Source organism: Verticillium dahliae, genomic scaffold (assembly GCF_000150675.1).
Source record: "Verticillium dahliae VdLs.17 supercont1.26 genomic scaffold, whole genome shotgun sequence".
NCBI classification, from domain to species: Eukaryota; Fungi; Ascomycota; class Sordariomycetes; order Glomerellales; family Plectosphaerellaceae; genus Verticillium; species Verticillium dahliae.
This window is the reverse complement of record NW_009276941.1, coordinates 156,409-172,730: the sequence shown is the minus strand read 5'-3', so window position 1 is coordinate 172,730 and position 16,322 is coordinate 156,409. Positions and strand designations below refer to the sequence as shown.

General features: G+C 59.5%; 5 protein-coding genes across 5 annotated transcripts in view; 3 read left to right on the top strand and 2 right to left on the bottom strand.

Annotated features, from left to right (window-relative positions):
* Window positions 1-1,386: 1,386 nt before the first annotated feature.
* VDAG_09466 (uncharacterized protein) lies at window positions 1,387-4,008 on the bottom strand (the record flags this gene model as incomplete). Its single annotated transcript, XM_009658427.1, has 7 exons — window positions 1,387-1,772; window positions 1,988-2,220; window positions 2,469-2,602; window positions 2,721-2,903; window positions 3,028-3,226; window positions 3,432-3,534; window positions 3,894-4,008. The coding sequence occupies 7 exons, from the start codon at window positions 4,006-4,008 to the stop codon at window positions 1,387-1,389; spliced, it is 1,353 nt and encodes a 450-aa protein (XP_009656722.1).
* A 1,502-nt stretch (window positions 4,009-5,510) lies between these two features.
* VDAG_09465 (uncharacterized protein) lies at window positions 5,511-7,337 on the bottom strand (the record flags this gene model as incomplete). The annotated part of the gene is made up of 2 exons (XM_009658426.1): window positions 5,511-7,174; window positions 7,283-7,337. The coding sequence occupies 2 exons, from the start codon at window positions 7,335-7,337 to the stop codon at window positions 5,511-5,513; spliced, it is 1,719 nt and encodes a 572-aa protein (XP_009656721.1).
* A 3,782-nt stretch (window positions 7,338-11,119) lies between these two features.
* VDAG_09464 (uncharacterized protein) lies at window positions 11,120-11,449 on the top strand (the record flags this gene model as incomplete). Its single annotated transcript, XM_009658425.1, has 1 exon — window positions 11,120-11,449. The coding sequence occupies one exon, from the start codon at window positions 11,120-11,122 to the stop codon at window positions 11,447-11,449; it is 330 nt and encodes a 109-aa protein (XP_009656720.1).
* Window positions 11,450-12,077: 628 nt separating this feature from the next.
* On the top strand, window positions 12,078-14,429 carry VDAG_09463 (uncharacterized protein; the record flags this gene model as incomplete). Its single annotated transcript, XM_009658424.1, has 1 exon — window positions 12,078-14,429. The coding sequence occupies one exon, from the start codon at window positions 12,078-12,080 to the stop codon at window positions 14,427-14,429; it is 2,352 nt and encodes a 783-aa protein (XP_009656719.1).
* Window positions 14,430-15,102: 673 nt separating this feature from the next.
* The window catches only part of VDAG_09462 (oxidation resistance protein), a gene marked incomplete at its 3' end in the record, with an annotated part of 1,783 nt that continues 563 nt past the window's right edge, over window positions 15,103-16,322 (top strand). Inside the window, exons 1-3 of the mRNA XM_009658423.1 lie at window positions 15,103-15,671; window positions 15,788-15,825; window positions 15,968-15,991. Coding sequence (XP_009656718.1) covers window positions 15,449-15,671; window positions 15,788-15,825; window positions 15,968-15,991 — 285 coding nt within the window. The 5' untranslated portion in view covers window positions 15,103-15,448. The remainder of the gene's footprint in view (window positions 15,672-15,787; window positions 15,826-15,967; window positions 15,992-16,322) is intronic.

The following is a 16,322-nucleotide window of genomic DNA, read 5'->3' as shown; positions in this document are numbered from 1 at the left end:
TCAAGGCGACTCGAGGAGAGGGGTGACGAGGTCAAAAGTGAGATCGGTCCTCGATTGACACGGATAGGTTGGGATGGCGCGTAGCTTTATAGACGACGAAGGGGAGGCCCAGGCTAGAGACGAGAGACAAGGCGTCTAGACGTCTATGAGGTGCAGGTCGCGATGGTGTGGAGCGGACCGTTTAGCAGAGGCAAGCGAGTCCCTTGTTCAGCAGGAGCCGAGCGAGGGGAGGGGTGTTCGAGAACAGGGCTATTGAAGATTGTATCGTGATGCTCCGGGTGCTAGGAGGAGTGGAGGAGGGACCAGACCAGACCAGGGGGGGTGGGGGTGGAAGGGTTCAAAGGCGAGGTGAGCGACGCGCGGGGGGGAGGAGGAGGCTAGCGATGCGAGAGGTGTGTCGAGCGAAGCGGGAGCCGCAGAAGTCCAGAACCGCGTCGGTAGTCGTTACGGCAGGACGAGGACGAGCGGTGTAGTGCGGTGCGGTGCGGTGCGGTGCGATGCGGTAGTTTAGGTTGGTAGGTAGGGATATAGAAAGGAGGAAAATGAGGGGAGGGGGGAAGGTTTTCTGGGTGTGTGCGAGGGGCAGAGAGAGGGTCGGTCGGAGAGAGTCAGAGGGCAGAGGGCCGCCCAGCACGAGCAGAGGAGGGCCGATGAAGCGAATGTGAGAGAAGGAGCAGGACCGACACGGAGACGACAGTGGAAGTTGCTGGTACCTTATTCCTGCCTCGGGACAATTTTCCATGCCCCCCAAAAAGGCCAGGAGCTGCTGCTTGGCTTGGCTTTTTGTCTGGCAGCGACCAGCGACCTTGCCATGGCTACCTTCCCTTATTACTCACGCAACTTCAGCTTCCACAGAGTGGGATGCCACACATCACTGCCTCTTTCGCTGCCTCGCTGCTGCCGCTGGAGCTGCCACTGCCACTGCCCTGCCCATCGTGCGCTTGACGGCTCGGGCGGACTTGCCGGGTGTGGGGCACCTTGGTCTTGGGTCTTGGGTCTCGGGTCCTGGGTCCTTTTAGATGGGATCAGATGTACCGTGTCATTGGGCACTAACAAGGATGCGTAGGTAATCTTGGGCTAATCTTGGGGACACTCTTGACGACGCCGAGGCCGAGTACCTACCTGAGCAAGCTAAGGTACTTACCTACCGACCTAAGGTAAGGTACCTACCTAAGGTAAGGTAGGTAGATTACGAAGGCAGGCGTGTCAGCGGGCAGTTTGCTGACTCTGGCAGGCGCAGAGCATGCTGACTGCCCCGCCCCGTGTGCTGTATATGTAGGTAGGTACCTTACACACTGAGAGTGCAGTGGGGTCTGCCTGCCTGCCCACCTTGGTCCCTGGCAGAGGTGCGCATCTTTCCCTCTCGACTCGCCGCACCTCTTGACTTCAGCTTTCCAGGCATCGTCCCAGACCCTTTTCGGCAATTGACAGCCGCCTAGCAAAGACACCGCCCACTTTACCAACAAGGCCTTGGTCCATGTTGCTTCTCCAATGGCCTGCCATGCCTTGGCCAATGTCATTGCCAATGTCGTTTGAGCGTGCGCGATCATCATCACTGACGAGTTCGATGACGGTCTCGCAGTCCTCACTCGCTGGAAGGCTCAGCTGCTCGAGTCCTGCAATGTCTGCCATGCCTGCACAACCTGCAAGCTCTGCCAGGTCGGCAACGCCCTGCAACATCAACAAACCAGGGTCCGGCGCCTGATCCTCAGCCGCACCCAAGGGGGGGTTCGCATCTCGAGACGGACCCTGAAAGCATTCCGAGTCGAAAACTGCGCTTCGAAAATCGTCCAGTCTTGCTCTTGCTCAGCGCACGTCAGCATCTAGGGCAAAAGCTTCTCGCCCCCTCGTACGACACGACTAGGCGACTCGGCACGCTCTCTGTCCACTCCCTACTTCTTCAACCCCTCTGCCTAACGCCTAGCTTCGTGGGGCATGCCGAAAATCCATCGCCTTTCCTCGCTTCTGTCCCAAGGGGCCTCTCTACATGGTACTCTTGTGATCTCGAGACCCGCCCTCGACGCCGTTTCGCGGGGAACATCACCAATGTGGCCAAGTTCAGGGTCCAGAACCATCGCATACACGTTTTTCTCATGTGCCCAACACCCTGGCCTTCTGGACGACCCACGGCATCGATCATTCCACAACGACTGCCGGACATTTCTCGTCGTTGCTCGTGTCGTGCTCCATTCAACGGGCCGAACCACGATCGTGGCGAGCCTGTGACTCCCCTTAGGTCAGGGGCAGGGCAAGGCGTTGCACATGGCAGAGGCAGGCAGCGCATCGCCGTTGGTGCTCCTCAGCACCACCAGCCGAGTCTCCCCTCTGCTGTCCTCGCCTCATCTCATGCAGGCGCAGATGAGACGAGACATGCGGCTGCCTTATCGACCCAAAGTCACCCAAAGTCGCCAAAAACATCGAGCTGCTTTCTTTTCTGGGCCACGTCCATTGGCGCACCCGAAACACACTGCATCGATATCACGTCGGCCATCACTGCAATCATGGACAAAATGTGCACCGACATGCACCTCCAGGGGGGCTCGGCTCTTTTCCCCATGCTCGACTGGGAAAGGTTCCGGTCACGCCGATCCTCGTGGCGCGCCTGAACGACCAGGGCATGCAGCTCGCGAAGTAGGAGCTTTGCCCTCCACGGTCCAATAGGCAGGCGACCACAACGGCACCATCCCTGCGACGCTCCCGGCTCTATCGCGACCACACACGTGCTTCTGGGGACGGGGCGCGCATCGGTCGATAGTCAAAAGTCGCAGGAGGAGACGGAGCCTGATCCCCAGGCACATGTTGGTCGTGGTCTCGCTCGTGGCAGCCGCAGCAGCACTATTGCCTTGTCCGTTCCCGTGACCATGAGCACCACTTGCCACGTGGCCAATCAAGGAGTTGCCGGCCTGCAGTGCTGTTGCATCATTCAATTGATGTTGCTTCCTATCGATACTTTGGGGGGGCTGGAAATGATGCAAGCAGCAGCTCAGAACAGATTCCGTACCCATGGCTGCATCCCATCTCACATACAGTCATCGGAGCTTGGACTCCAGATTGAGCCCAAACTCGGCTCGTCTCCGGTCTGCTGGGACCACACACATGTTTCCTCCCCCGTCGCGGTTGAAGACCACACAGCCAGGCGCCGGAAGACGAGGGGCCCGGATCTGCCACACCCTCACGATCACATAAACATGCCACGTTGAGAGGCATCCCGCCCAACTGTGGCTTCCTGTACAACAAGCACGGACAAGCCGGTCCCGATTCGGACAGATTGATCTATCGTGACGATGCTACACTGCCCCCGCGTGCTGCCGTCCGTGAATGCTGTGACATGGGTGGCGTCTTGCGATGTACCTCATCGGTCGCGGGTGTCTCTCTGGCTTGCTGTTTGTGTGCGTGCTGTGCTATGCTAAGCCTCGGTGGTGCATGCTGACCCGGGGTCGCTCACACCATCTCGATGGTTTAGTGTCCGCTGTCTGTGACCGTAGGGCTGGGACGCAGGTCCTGCCTCGTTTGGCCTGTGTGTACCGTAGGTCACTGTGATGTTGTGTTCGGGCGCAGATGAGGTTGACTCGGGGAAGCCGTCCGATGTGATACGGCAGATGAATGAGGCCGCCGAGCAACTGGGGATGATCCAGGTGCGGTCACGGATGTCGGTGCGTTCACGAGGACGCCGGAGTGCGTTAACGTCTCGAGACTGGACGTTCCGTTCTGCCCCCTGAGTTGCCAGCCTTTGGCTGTTGTTGATGCCCGTGGTTGCGCAGGACAGAAAGGAAGGACGCAAGCACTTTCGTTCTGAGGTCTGACAAACGGACCAGGCGATACTGTTCAGCTCTGTAGAGTGCCTAGATTTGGCCGTCGTAGACGCAGGGTATCAGTGTAGAGGGTTTGCATACTTAGCATCAATCTGTGGCTAGCATCAGTCGAGCAGCAACCTTTCGACTTGCAAACGTAGTGGCTAGATATGGTGAAAGTGAATCTCGCGGTAGCATCGGACGTTACGACGAACATCTTGGAACGTCTCCTGTTTCCTTCGACGCCACATCTGATAGTCACGACAGCAGGGGATCAGAACGAAGGGGTAGTCTGCCTACAGCACCGTCAACATGATGTAACTGAGGATATTTCCAGCTTTCTTCCAGCATGACGAATTGTCCGCCCTGCTACTTGTCAATAACTTCAACCCACTGTCCCAGTCCACAACAGAGACGAGCCAACGGCCACAAAGCACCGCATGGAAAGACTACACGCACAAGGAGCATGCGCTGCTTCGTCGAGGCCAGTCCTCCGATCAGATGCAAGGCATGGACACCGACGCTGCCAACTCGTGACTACTTCCCAACCACGTCAGATCGACGGCATGACTGGAAGATGTCATCAGACCATTGACCGGTATCCTTTGAACCCGAAATTGATCTCAGATGCAAAAGCTACGTACTACAAGGCACAGCTAACGTGGCAAAAATGAGCTTGACAGCCAACCAAATCGTGGACCTAGCCCACAGTACATTCATAATGAGCCACAGTACTGCAGGACATTTAATAACATCAGGCGTACCGGGGTGTATAGTGAAGATCCAGGTGGATTACGCTAGGTTGAGGTAGGGCTCTAGAGGTGCTGAGCAAGATGGGAAAAGGTACCAAGCTCAACCTGATAGAGGCGGTATGCCGCTGAAGGGGCGCTTTTCTGTACCTGACATCGATTTCGGGTTTGAAGAATGACCTAGATCGACCGAATCAGCACATTTATGCGTGAGTTCTTTTCATGTTAAGGTGGTACCACAGTTTCGGTGAAGCCTATACTTATGGAGTTGTAAAATAATGCAGATATTGGCAAACTTCAACTCAGCCACTTCTTCCGTAACCTACATATCTTTTTTTTAAACCGTCCTCCTGCGAATACGTGTGTTCGTGTGACCGAAAGCAAATCGTGAAACCCTCCTACAAACAATGTCTGCGCCGTCTATACGAATTCGATGATGCTTCTCCCAAGGTATACCCTGCCGCAGTACTTCAAGTAGCAGAACAGCGAGCTGAACAAGTCTACGATGAGCCACGTCCGTGGCCAGATGCCAGCTTAGGTTGGTCTCGAGAACACGCTATATGTACACTCGGAACCAAGGCCAAAGGATTTGTAGAGTCCTCAGACACCACGCGGACGTGTGACGCGACTGCGCCGTAACACAGGCTGTACGCCTAATGGATTCCTCTAGATCGCCAAAACAAGCAACGCACCGAAACAAACACCAAAACACACCAGAGACCACGACCGTGAAACGACTCTTTGTCGGTAGATTGAAGCACTGCGACTCTACGCAACGCTGGCTGAGACACAAGACGTACCCGTAGGCCACCTTGACGAAAGAGATCTACGACCTGCCGCACGAGAAGACAAAAGGCATGCTATGCGAAAATGCCGCCCATACTCACCCTCCCTTGCCGCTGCCTCGACCCTCCACCCAGCCCAGCCATGAGCTCGGGACCGGAAAGTGGCAGCCTCTCGACCCTGCGAGTCAGGTGCCCGCCATCTTGACGTCCTCCTCCTTGGAGCCGCGCTCCGGCTCGGGCGCCCTCATCATCCACGCCATGACGCCCCAGACAAGCTCCATGGCTTCAATCCTCTGGTCGACGAGGAAAAGATCAAACCATCGGCTCCTCCGCACCTCCAGCCCGCCCCAGCTGCGTTTGCCATCAACATACTCGTCGGGCGCACCCCCTAGTACCTCGAGCAGCCGGTCCGGCACCCTCACCCGCAAGATGCTGACGTGGTGGAACAGCGAGCTCACGACGAAAATGTCATCATAGCCCGCGCCCCTGGCCTTTCCAATGGCCTCATACCGTGTCTTCTGGTCCCACGACGCCGAAGGCGGACGCACCATGCGGTAGTTGTCATAGATGCTCATCTGCTTCCGCGGCCGTTTGCTGACAGGCATGCCCGGCGCCGCGCCCGGTCTGGCGCCCGACGAGGATGACCCGAGCGCGGCCGTCGCCTGCTCGGCTTTCCTTTCGTTGCTTGGTGCGGCGTCCTTGTCGCCGGAAACAACGTCTCGATCGACTTCCCGACCGATGGGCCCGCCTTGACCGCCACCCCAGCGCCGTTCGGTCGTCCACCACTGTCCATCGCCGGGTCGGCGTTCCGTCTTGCCCTCGCGCGCGCGGTGCTGGGCTGTGATGAGCGCAGCGACAATCTCACGGGCAAAGTCGATGGTGTGGTCAGCTTCCGTATCAAAGTTTGTGGACGCACGGGCTGAAACGGCACCAAGAGGTCCGTCAACAAGGCCCTGTCGAGCGGCATCACGGGTGCGTGGACTGCGGAAGATAAAAGTGCAACCCGAAGCAAAGTACGAGCTACGTTGGTGCGGGTCTCCTGAGTCGCTCGCGGTCTTGGTGGAAGGCGTGACGGAGGGTGCGATCAGGTGAAGACGGGGCTCGGCGCGCGACGCCGAGGCATTGCAGCCAAAGTCGTAGGCGACGAGCTTGAGAAAGGCATTCACAAGATTCTGGCGATAGTCTCCAGGCATCGAGGTGCCGGCCGCCGTCCGGACAGCACGCACCGGCTCTTCCGACGGTTCTCCTTGTGTGGACACATCCGTACTCGCCGATGAGTCATCTGCAGTAGCAGCAGTAACAGCGTCGTGAGCGGGAGGGGTAGGCTTTGAGGTGTCATCCCAGAATGTTGTGAATGCCTCCAAGCAGCGGTAGAACTCGTAGGCGTTTCCCAGCCGAGCCTGCTGCTGTCCCTTGAGCGGCGGCAGGCGTCTCACGACGCGATAGGCATCCTGGTTGGAGATGGACAGCTCGCGCTTGCGATCTTGATAGGTCTGACAGCCTGGAGACTGAACGCCGGTGTTTAGAGGACGCTTGGTCTCATCGTTACGTTGCCGGGCCTCGTCGGCTGACAGGGCATCCCAGGTGGCAAAGTCGGGGACATAGGCCGGGTCGGGCAGCAAGTCAGCGACAGTCGTGTCGGGGATGACATGAACACCGAGGGCCTCGAAGATGGAGGGCGCGACCTGGCCGGGGCGATAGACGGTCTGGATGAGGTGGACCAGAGGCTGGGCGGAGGATGCAGGTGGCGAGGGTGGTGATTGCAGCTGAGGCTGGCTGTGAGGTAGGGCGACGGGGGTCGGTGGAGGGATGTCCTTGGGATCGATTTTGGCGTACCGTGGTAGGCTAGCTATACTGGTGTAAGTTTGATGACGGCAACGTGATGGATGCCGGTGCAGAGACTCGTGTCATGGTGGCCCGCCATGGGTATAGTCATGGTCGACTGACAGACACATACAGGCAGGGCCCAGGCACTGTACAGGAGAATGGGGACAGGGAATGCGGAAGGGCATCAGACACAAGGCCGGAAGGCTGACATGCCGGCATGGAGGATGGACCAGGGGAGCAGATCAAGCACGGGAAGCACAGAACGCGGTATGAGGAAATGTGCGCCCTTTCAGAATACAGGCAATCAAGCGTGGGAAGGCGAGAGTGCATGGCAGTGCTTTGGGAATCAAGATGAAGCGTTTCGCTAGGGTCGATGCGTACAGGGATGGAGGAGGGAGGCCAGGGGGGAGGGGCGTGGTAGTAAAGACGGGAAAAGAGAGGCAGAGAGGTAGAGCCAAATTCGCAGGCTTATACCCAAACTGAACTTTGCAGACTTGATTGCAGACTTGAAAGCAGACTTGAAAGCAGAGTCGAAAGCAGAGCATAGGAAGCAGAGTCGAAAGCAGAGCATAGGAAGCAGAGACTCAAAAGCAGAGCATAGGAAACAGAGACTGAAGAGACAGACGCAACTAACGTACCAATGGCGGGAAAGGAGCCGAACATGACGGGGTCAGTTTAGCGGATGCTCTGCGCTGCCGCGTCGTTGTGATGATGACTGGGTAGTTGGACAATGGCGGTCGCAGAACGGCTCAGGGGATCAGGGGATCAGGGGATCTCGCTTGCCTCCACGCCTCGAGCTATCAACCAACAGCAGCCCACGGCTATAGCCACCTGAGATGGCGGTGGGCGAGCTGATGAGCCGAAAAGTAAGGTTGTGTGATGCTCGGTGGAAGCGAGGTGGACAAGCCGGTGAAAGCCTGTGCGCAGCGAGGCTTTTGGTTGTGAGGTTGTTGTTAGGCTTTGGTGGAGATGGGAGGGGAGATGACGATACCCGTCGATCGATGGAAAGGGGGGGGGGGGGCGGTTGAGGGCGAGGCTCTGATGCCAATGGTGGTGGTGGTAGGTGTGTGCTGTGTGGTGATCCAAAAGGCTGGCCAAGACAGCCAAGGCAAAGCTGGGTTGACCTGTCTGGGTATCTGGAAATGAGATGCTGCTGCTGCTGCTGGTGACCGGCAATCAGTTGGCGGGTGGGCCGGGGAGGCGTCTCACGATGGGACGCTGGTACGATGGCGAGGCAAAGGCGACGCAGTGTACCTGGGCCGTGGAATTTGGGTGAGCAGAGACCTGGGTCGGTGGTAGGTAGGGAGCTCGAGCGAGTGACGTAAAGAGAGAGAGAGACACACAGAGAGAGAGTGTGTGTATGAACGGCTGGAGGTGGCGGTGAGCCGCGAGAGGGTTTCGATTCAGGTATTCAGCGCACAGTCCACTGGCATTGATTTGCTCTGTAAATCCCGATATCCGTGGCTCGGGCAGAGGAGTGGCCTGTTGGGGAAACCGTCTGGGATGAGGGGATTCTCAGACGACGCGACGATTGTACTCAAGTACGGAGAGTGACCTGACGTGGATGGAAAGGCAAGTGCAGCGTCGTGTGCACCTTCACCTTCGGTTTGAGGGGTCGATTCGAGTGACGTGAGGTCAAATCAGGCAGGAAGCAACCGCCGGTCCAGACGTGACCCGCCCGGACCAGTGACGAGTGGGCGGGATTCAGGAAGCAGGGAAAGAGTGAGGGGTCGAGCCTGGGACCTGCCCAGCGTCCACCTGCTGCCTCGAGGTACATGGTACGGTATCGGTGATGTGTCGACCTGATTGGGCCAAGGCCACCTTACTGCGGGGAGCGGCGTCGCACGGGCCGGTGCCGCCATTCGAGAGCCCTGTCAGATATCAACGGGGACTGATTGGTCCTGTTCCTGGCTAGTGATTACTGCTCCGGGCCCTGAGCACCTACTGTGTACATGTAAAGTACACGCAGTATTCAGGGCCGGTGCTTTCTTTGCTTTCCTATCTGACTGATCCAAACTCGCCTTCTGCTCCCCTGAACCCTGACCCACCGCATCTTCCACACCGTCCGCACGCGAGCGTGTGTCTCTGGCGTCGACCGTCGACCACCTTTCCCTGCCGTCGAGACAGCCGCGAGCTTGCCACGGCGTTGTTCGGGCTGGGCCTTGTTTTGGGTCGTGTCTCGCCAGTCGCGTGGCTGTCCTCCTCGCTACCCTCTAGCCCGCGCGCGCGGCTCCTCGTCGATCTCTCTCGCCTCTGGCGCGTCCCTTTTCTAGTATGCACCGTGGACAATCTGCCATCCCATATGGACGGGACGACAAGACGACTAGTGTCTGTCGACGTGGCCATGTGTCGTCGCTCATGACCATTGCCCCCCATCCGTTGCTTTTTTGTCTTTGGTCTAGAAAACACCATGATCGAGTCGAACCCGCTCGACATGCAACGCAGAAGCCCCGGCATCATGCGTTTCTCACCTGGCCCGTGAAGCGGGTGAAACGGCAAAACATCATCTAGTACCCGCTGGCTGTAAATCGTAGACCACAGCGGGGTCCCATGCCGGAGAACCTTATGACCGATTCTGTCTGGCCTGATCCGCCCGTGTTGGGAGAGCGAGAGCGAAAGAGGTCAGAGCAGGTCCCCCTCGGGGCGGGGACATGACCCCCTGCCTGGGTCGTAGTATTGTTATTCTAGGTTCCCCGAGTGGGTTTTCTTACTACCTTGGGTACCTTACTGTACATTACGATGTCAGTACGCAAGGAAGCACGCTGAGCACGAGCAGCGGGGGGGGGCTCCGTCATTGTTCGTTCCGATGCAAGGAAGCGCAAGAGAACAGAAAAAAGAAAGAGGGAAAAAATAGAAAGAGAAGCGAATAAAGTTGCACGACCGTTGCAGTGAAGCACCTCTGATGCGACCTCGTCTTCCCCCTTGCCGCGTTTCCCAGTGTCGCGAGAAACAAGATGATACGTCGTCGTGCTTTCCATCGAACACCAGACGACAGAGAAGCCCACAAAATGGAAGCGAGGGAGAAGGAACAAAAGGAAGGACGACAATAAAATAAAAAAACAAGAATCACGAGGTGGAAACCCGCCCGCTTGGACGTTGGCTGCTTGGCATCAGGACAGCTGATAGTTCGGGCTGGTTTCCTTTTTCAAATGGAAGGCCGCGCTGCTCGGACGCGGTAGGTTTCTCGGCAGCGCACGCCAGCTCGCTTCTTTGGCCCGTTGGTGTTGGTGTTGGTCGACGACGGCACGCCAGCGTAATTATCAAGGCAGATTAACACCGCAGCGAGGATAGTTGCCTGCGCAGGCGTGGCGCACGCGGGTCGAGGCAGCTGGGCAGACAAGACGACCGACAGACAGAGAGGGCGTATGTGTGGTGGACCAAGCCTGCTTTAATCTACTGAGCCGAGTGGTGTGTGCATTCATCACGAGAGGTGCGTCAAGAGTGTGTCGACTTGGTCAAGAAGCAAGCGAGGTGGCTCATGTACGCCTTAGCACTCGGTACACCGTCAGCGGCAGCCGTCAGCGGCAGCCGTCAGCGGGCAGCCAGGCCGTCGAGGTCGTGATGCGTCGTACAGTAGCTCGGGGCAGACAAAAGAAGAGGAGGGTGGCATTCAATAGTCGGCTGTCAATAGCTCCACGTACCTTACAGGTGTGGCTTGGTCCAAGTTGGATCCGGTGCTACGACCTCTACCTCCAGTCTCTACAGTACATGGTACACGCTCGCGTCGAGGTTGGAAAGAGGCAATAAATGGGTCCCGCATTGGTCGTGTGGCAGGGATGAGGGCGCTGGGCTCCAGGGCTTCAGTGCTTCAGGTCTGTCACAGACCGGGGGGGTGTCGCGTCGAGAGAACGTGTCGCCTGGAAGGAACAGTGCCCGCAGAACGGGGTGCTCCCTGCAGTTCCGACGTCAAGGCTCCTCGAGTGACGCCCTAAAAGTCCCAGAAGTCGACCCCCTGAAGCCCCCCCTCATGCCCCTAATGCCCCTAGTGCGCCTGCCCTCATGCCCCTCTTGCGCCTGCCCTCATGCCCCTCATGCCCCTGCCCTGCAAGGTACCATGCACCTGCCTCTCCGTCCGACACGCTCGAGCCACAGCCCAGCTCCTGCCGAAGCCTCGCCAACCAATCCTCCCCCTCCTCTGTCATCTATCAAACAACCAGCCGCCCATGCCCATGCCGGGATCAACACCTGGCCAGGCCCCTCTGTGTCCACCAGCACATCGTCAGTCATGGCACAGCACTACGAGGACAGCCCAGGACCATCACGTCAACCAGGTCACCCAGCTCAGCCTGCTGCGTGATCTCCCTTCTCCCGCTCTCGTCCTTCCCACCCCCCCTCCTCCTCTCCTCCACTCCTCCACGCCATCGTGATCCTCCTTCCGGGCCCCCTCTCCTTCGGCCAATTTTCACCACTAGCACTTCGCTTCCCATCAACCGCAATTTTACTTCGACAGGCATCACTGCAGGCATCACTGCAGGCATCGTTCCTCTTTGAGCCGCCAGCCTTCACCCGCTTCGCCCAACTCGTCACCTCCATACAACAAAGGCACTACCCGTCAGGACAACCTCGAGAGCTGTGCTCTCTCCTCCCTTTCCCCTGCTCTCGACAACCCAACTTTGTCCAGATCATCAGCGTCTACGGCCTGTATGATCTGTTCCGCAGACTAGATGGCCGCATAGGCTTCCTTAGTTTTTGCGTCTTCTTCTTCTGGACCGACCACCCGTCTTTCGACCCGGCCGGTCTGCCCTTTTTTTGTTCTCCTTCCCCTTGGACCTCCGGCCCGACGACAAGAAAAGACGTACATTGGCGTCATCGACACAGGATCGAGAGACATATCGACGGCAGACGAGACCGACGACCACATTCCTTTGCCAGGAGCGACAGGCATCGCCAAAAAATCCAACCTAGACATACACCCATCCCTCGACATGTCGAGTCCAAACCTCCCGGACGGGGCTTTTCTCACGAGCATCAACGGCAGGCGCTGCACCGCCATCCCCAAACAGGGCCGCCAGGAGCAGACGACGAGAGAGGCGCCGACGACGACCGCCCGGCAGCCCACGCCCACACCTCCTGCGCGCGAGACGCCGACGCCAGCAAACCCGCCGCCTCAGCAGCAGAACCCGCCGCCGCAAGATGACACGCCCGCGAGAGCCTCGTCCTCGCCGCAACCAGATCCGCCCCAGCGTGATCCGCCCCAGGCAGAACCACCGCGGCAGACACAAGCGGATCCTCCTCCGCCGCCGCAGGAATCCCGTGAACCAACGAGTACATCCAGTACGACCACAGCCTCCCCTTCACCTGTCATCACTCCCTCTACACCACCCCCACAACCCATCCGCACCGTCATCACACCTCCTCCTGCCGCCTCACAAGTACAGAACCCTCTCGTGCCTCCCACACCCCAGCGGCCGCCCCCGCTGGCCGAGGACGGCCGCGGTCCCATTCTCGTGCCCTCTCTGACACCCCCCTCCCCCATCCGTCCTCCCCCATTAGCAGACGAGCAGCCCAGGCCGGGCCTGCCCTCCCTCTCCACATCATCATCACCACCCCCCGGCAGCGAGACGGGCGCCCAGTCGAGCAGCACGACGGCCAGCGACACGACAGAAACGTCCGTCCTGGTGCCGTCGCCGCCGGCCGCGCCCGTCTTGACGCCGCCCACCTCCCCCCTCGCCCCTGTATTTCCTTCCACCTCTGACACGCAGCCATCCGCTGTAGAGAGCAGTCGGACTGATCAAGAAACAGCCCCCACACAAGCCAACCCAGGAAACGTAGACGGGCCCCAGAGCGAGGTCGAGGCGCCGTTGGGCGGCGCCTCGTCGACAGACGACGCCGCCTCGCTCATTACCAGCGCCCCCGTGCCCATTGGCGGCGGAGGGAGCCGAGCCGGCGAAGACGCCGTGACGACGACCGGCAGTGAGTCGCCTCTGCTCACGAGCCCGCTGCCAGGAAGCAGCGCCGACAGTGAATCCTCGGGCATGTCGGCAGCCATCATTGCCGGTGCCGTCGTCGGCGGCGTCGCTTTCCTCACCATTTGCGCGCTCCTCTTCTGGTTCTGGCGCAAGAACAAGAAGAAGAGGCGCAGCACGCTACTGACACCGCTCTCGACGCAGCCGCCGTCGATGCGCAAGGAGCGGCCCTACATTTTCGACCAGGAATCCGTCGGACCGACGCCCCGCTCGACCAAATTCAAGGCGGCGCTCGGCTACAGCCTCATGCGTCTCCGCGGCCAGGTCGGCGGCGTCTTCTCGTTCGGCACTCACCGGCGCAGCTCGAGCGCCGTGCTCAGCAAGGAGCAGTCGCAGCAGGCGTACTCGGACCTTTCGGGCCACAGCCGTCACGGGTCGAACGCATCGAGCCGGGGCGCGCCGGCCGCCGTCGTCGTGACGAGCCAGGACCGCGCCCGTGACTGGTGGGACAGGCTCAAGATGGACGCCCTCTTCAACTGGCGCACGCGCAGGGACGGGCCCATGGACCCTGACCCGTTTGCGTCGGTGCGCGAGAAGCAGAGCGAAACGGTCAACAACAATGTCGGTCAGCCGGACTTTTTGACGCTCCTCGGCATGGACGAGAGGGAGGTCGAGCGCGAGGCGCAGCGTCGGCGGGCCAGCCGCAAGCACGGCAGCACGGCATCGATGGATCACTTCCTCAGCGGCCTCGGCCTCGGCGTCGACAAGAACCCAGACCCGTTCTCGGACAGGCACGCGCTGCCGGCGGAACCAACGCGGGCGGCGCCGACGAACCCGTTTGACGACAGCAACGCGGTGGCGGCGCCGGGGTTCGCGGCCAAGGCAGGCCAGAACTACATTGAGGCGCTGCGGCGGTCGCGCGGCACATCGATGGGCGGGCTGACGACGCGGCCGCCGAGCACGCAGGTGGCGCGGTCGTCGCGGTACGACTCGGTGTACCGCGAGTCGGGGGGCAGCGTCGACAGCTTTACGGCGCGGCGCAACAAGTGGCGGTCGGACCCGTTTGACCTCGAGCGTCCGGACCTGCTGTCGAGCCAGGGCAGCAGCGTGGGCGGGCGGGGGTCGGGGGCGTCAGGGGCGCTGCGTCGGCCGTCGGCGGCGCACATGCGCAGCGAGAGCATGCAGAGCAAGTACAGCAGCGGCGTGGGCTCGATGGGGTGGAGCGAGCCGGGGCCGGACGTGGGGGCGTCAGGGGGGTCGGGGGGGCGGGACATGGACAGCCCGACGTCGGGGTACCGACCGGGGGAGCAGCGGCGCAGGCTCAGCAGCGGCAGCCAGCAGACGCAGGGCAGCGTTGGCAAGGCGATGTGAGGGGAGGCCGTCAGGGGAGGCCGTCAGGGGAGGCCGTGTTTATATACCAGGCAGGCGAAGGAGCCGACATGTTTGAATACCCGACTGGGAGACAGCGCTCGTTGCCGTTATTTGTTGCTGCTGTTTGTCGCTGATAGTTTAGGGCGGGGACGGGACAAGGATCTCATGATTGACTATATCCATTCGCTATACCAGAGTAGGGATGCAGGACGGAAGATGGGACGGAAAAGATGATGGGCCGCACGGGCGGTGGGATGTATGTAGGAGTAGATGGTAGTTGCAGCAAGGCCGTTGCAGCAAGGCCGTTGCAGCAAGCAGTTACAGCAAGGCAGTTGTCAGCAAGACACGTTATCTGTGGCTGTATGATGTGGTGGTGAGTGGTGATGTGAGGTGGATGTGGTGGTGAGGCTGGGTCAGGCTGCACGTGTCGCACGGCTGACGTCGACGTGGCGGTGGAGGCGGGCGGTAGGGCGTAGGGCTGTTCCTTCTCGTCTGGCTTCTTGCCTCGTGTCTGCTCCGGACTCGAGGTGGGGATGCTCCTCACCGCAAGAGTCCTTCCTGGTCGATCTGACCAGGGAGCAACTTTGGGTCCTCATCTGCTGCTGTCTTCATTCACCATCTACATCTACCACCTGTGCACCATCTGCCGCGTATTCACCATCTACCACGTCCACCACGTCCACCACGTCCACTACGTCCACTCACAGACGTCAGACACAGACCCCGCATCCAAGACCATCACCACCACCACCACTGAGCTGCCTGCATGACACATTGATTACATTCGATTGCAACAGCAGCACGATCACCACGCAGCTTAACGGCAACAGCCCATCTTGACACATTGACCTCCCGCTGCCGACGACTGCCTGCGTTTCACAGGCAGCCCGTCCCCACTCCTCTGCTGCCCACATCAGTACCTCTGCTGCCTATATCAGCACACGCTTTCTCAGATCATTACATCGTCACCTCGGCCTCTGCGAAGCACCTCCACCCCATCGCATGCCCCCCAAAGCACCATGTGGTCCAGCCTAACCCGCCACTTCTCCTCAGCCGACATGGCCGCCGACGACGCGGCCCCCGGCCCGCGCCACCTCGCCCACGCCCACACCGACCCCCTCGCCGGCGTCACGGGCGCCTACACGCCGCCGCACCAGCGCCGCACCGCGAAGCCCCTTCCGCCCGCCGCCCCTCGACCCCGTCGTGCTCGACGGCCACGGCCCCGCCAGCAGCTTCTTGGGGGTTGACGGCGCACGTAGACGGGGTAAGACCGCAGACTGGAGCGCCGAGAGCACTGGGGGATGAATTGCGGGGTATAGGAGATATAAATTCAACGTGTTCGTATATATCCCGGCCAGGTCCGGCGTCCGTACAGCTGGCTACCACGGCTAGCTGTGTACGACAGACGGATAGAATACGTATATAGGCAGATGAGGTAGGTAAGTGGAGAGTATAGAGAAGTCCGTATATGAGGAAAATATCAGGAAAGATGAATCTATATTATATATCATAAGTACTATCCATGTGTATGTCTATAGCATAGAGGAGAAGAGGTCAAGACAGTATGTGAGAGGAAATGAGCAGTGGAGATCGAGACGGGGACCCGAGACGAGGAGCGGGAGGAGACGGAGATCGTGATCGTCTGCTTATTATATATGGAGTTACAGTATACAGAGCTAGTATCGACGAAGCTAATGGGAAGTGACAGAGGGATGAATGGAAGGACATGGAATCACGATGGAATGGATGGATGCCGGAGGATCGGAACGGCGAGGGTCTGAAGAGTTTAGGTGATTGAAGGACGACGAACGAACAGTATGAAGAGCCGAAATGAGAACGGATATCGCGAAGATACGTGTCCGAGTAAGCAGTGGGATCTGGGCTCGAGAGCTG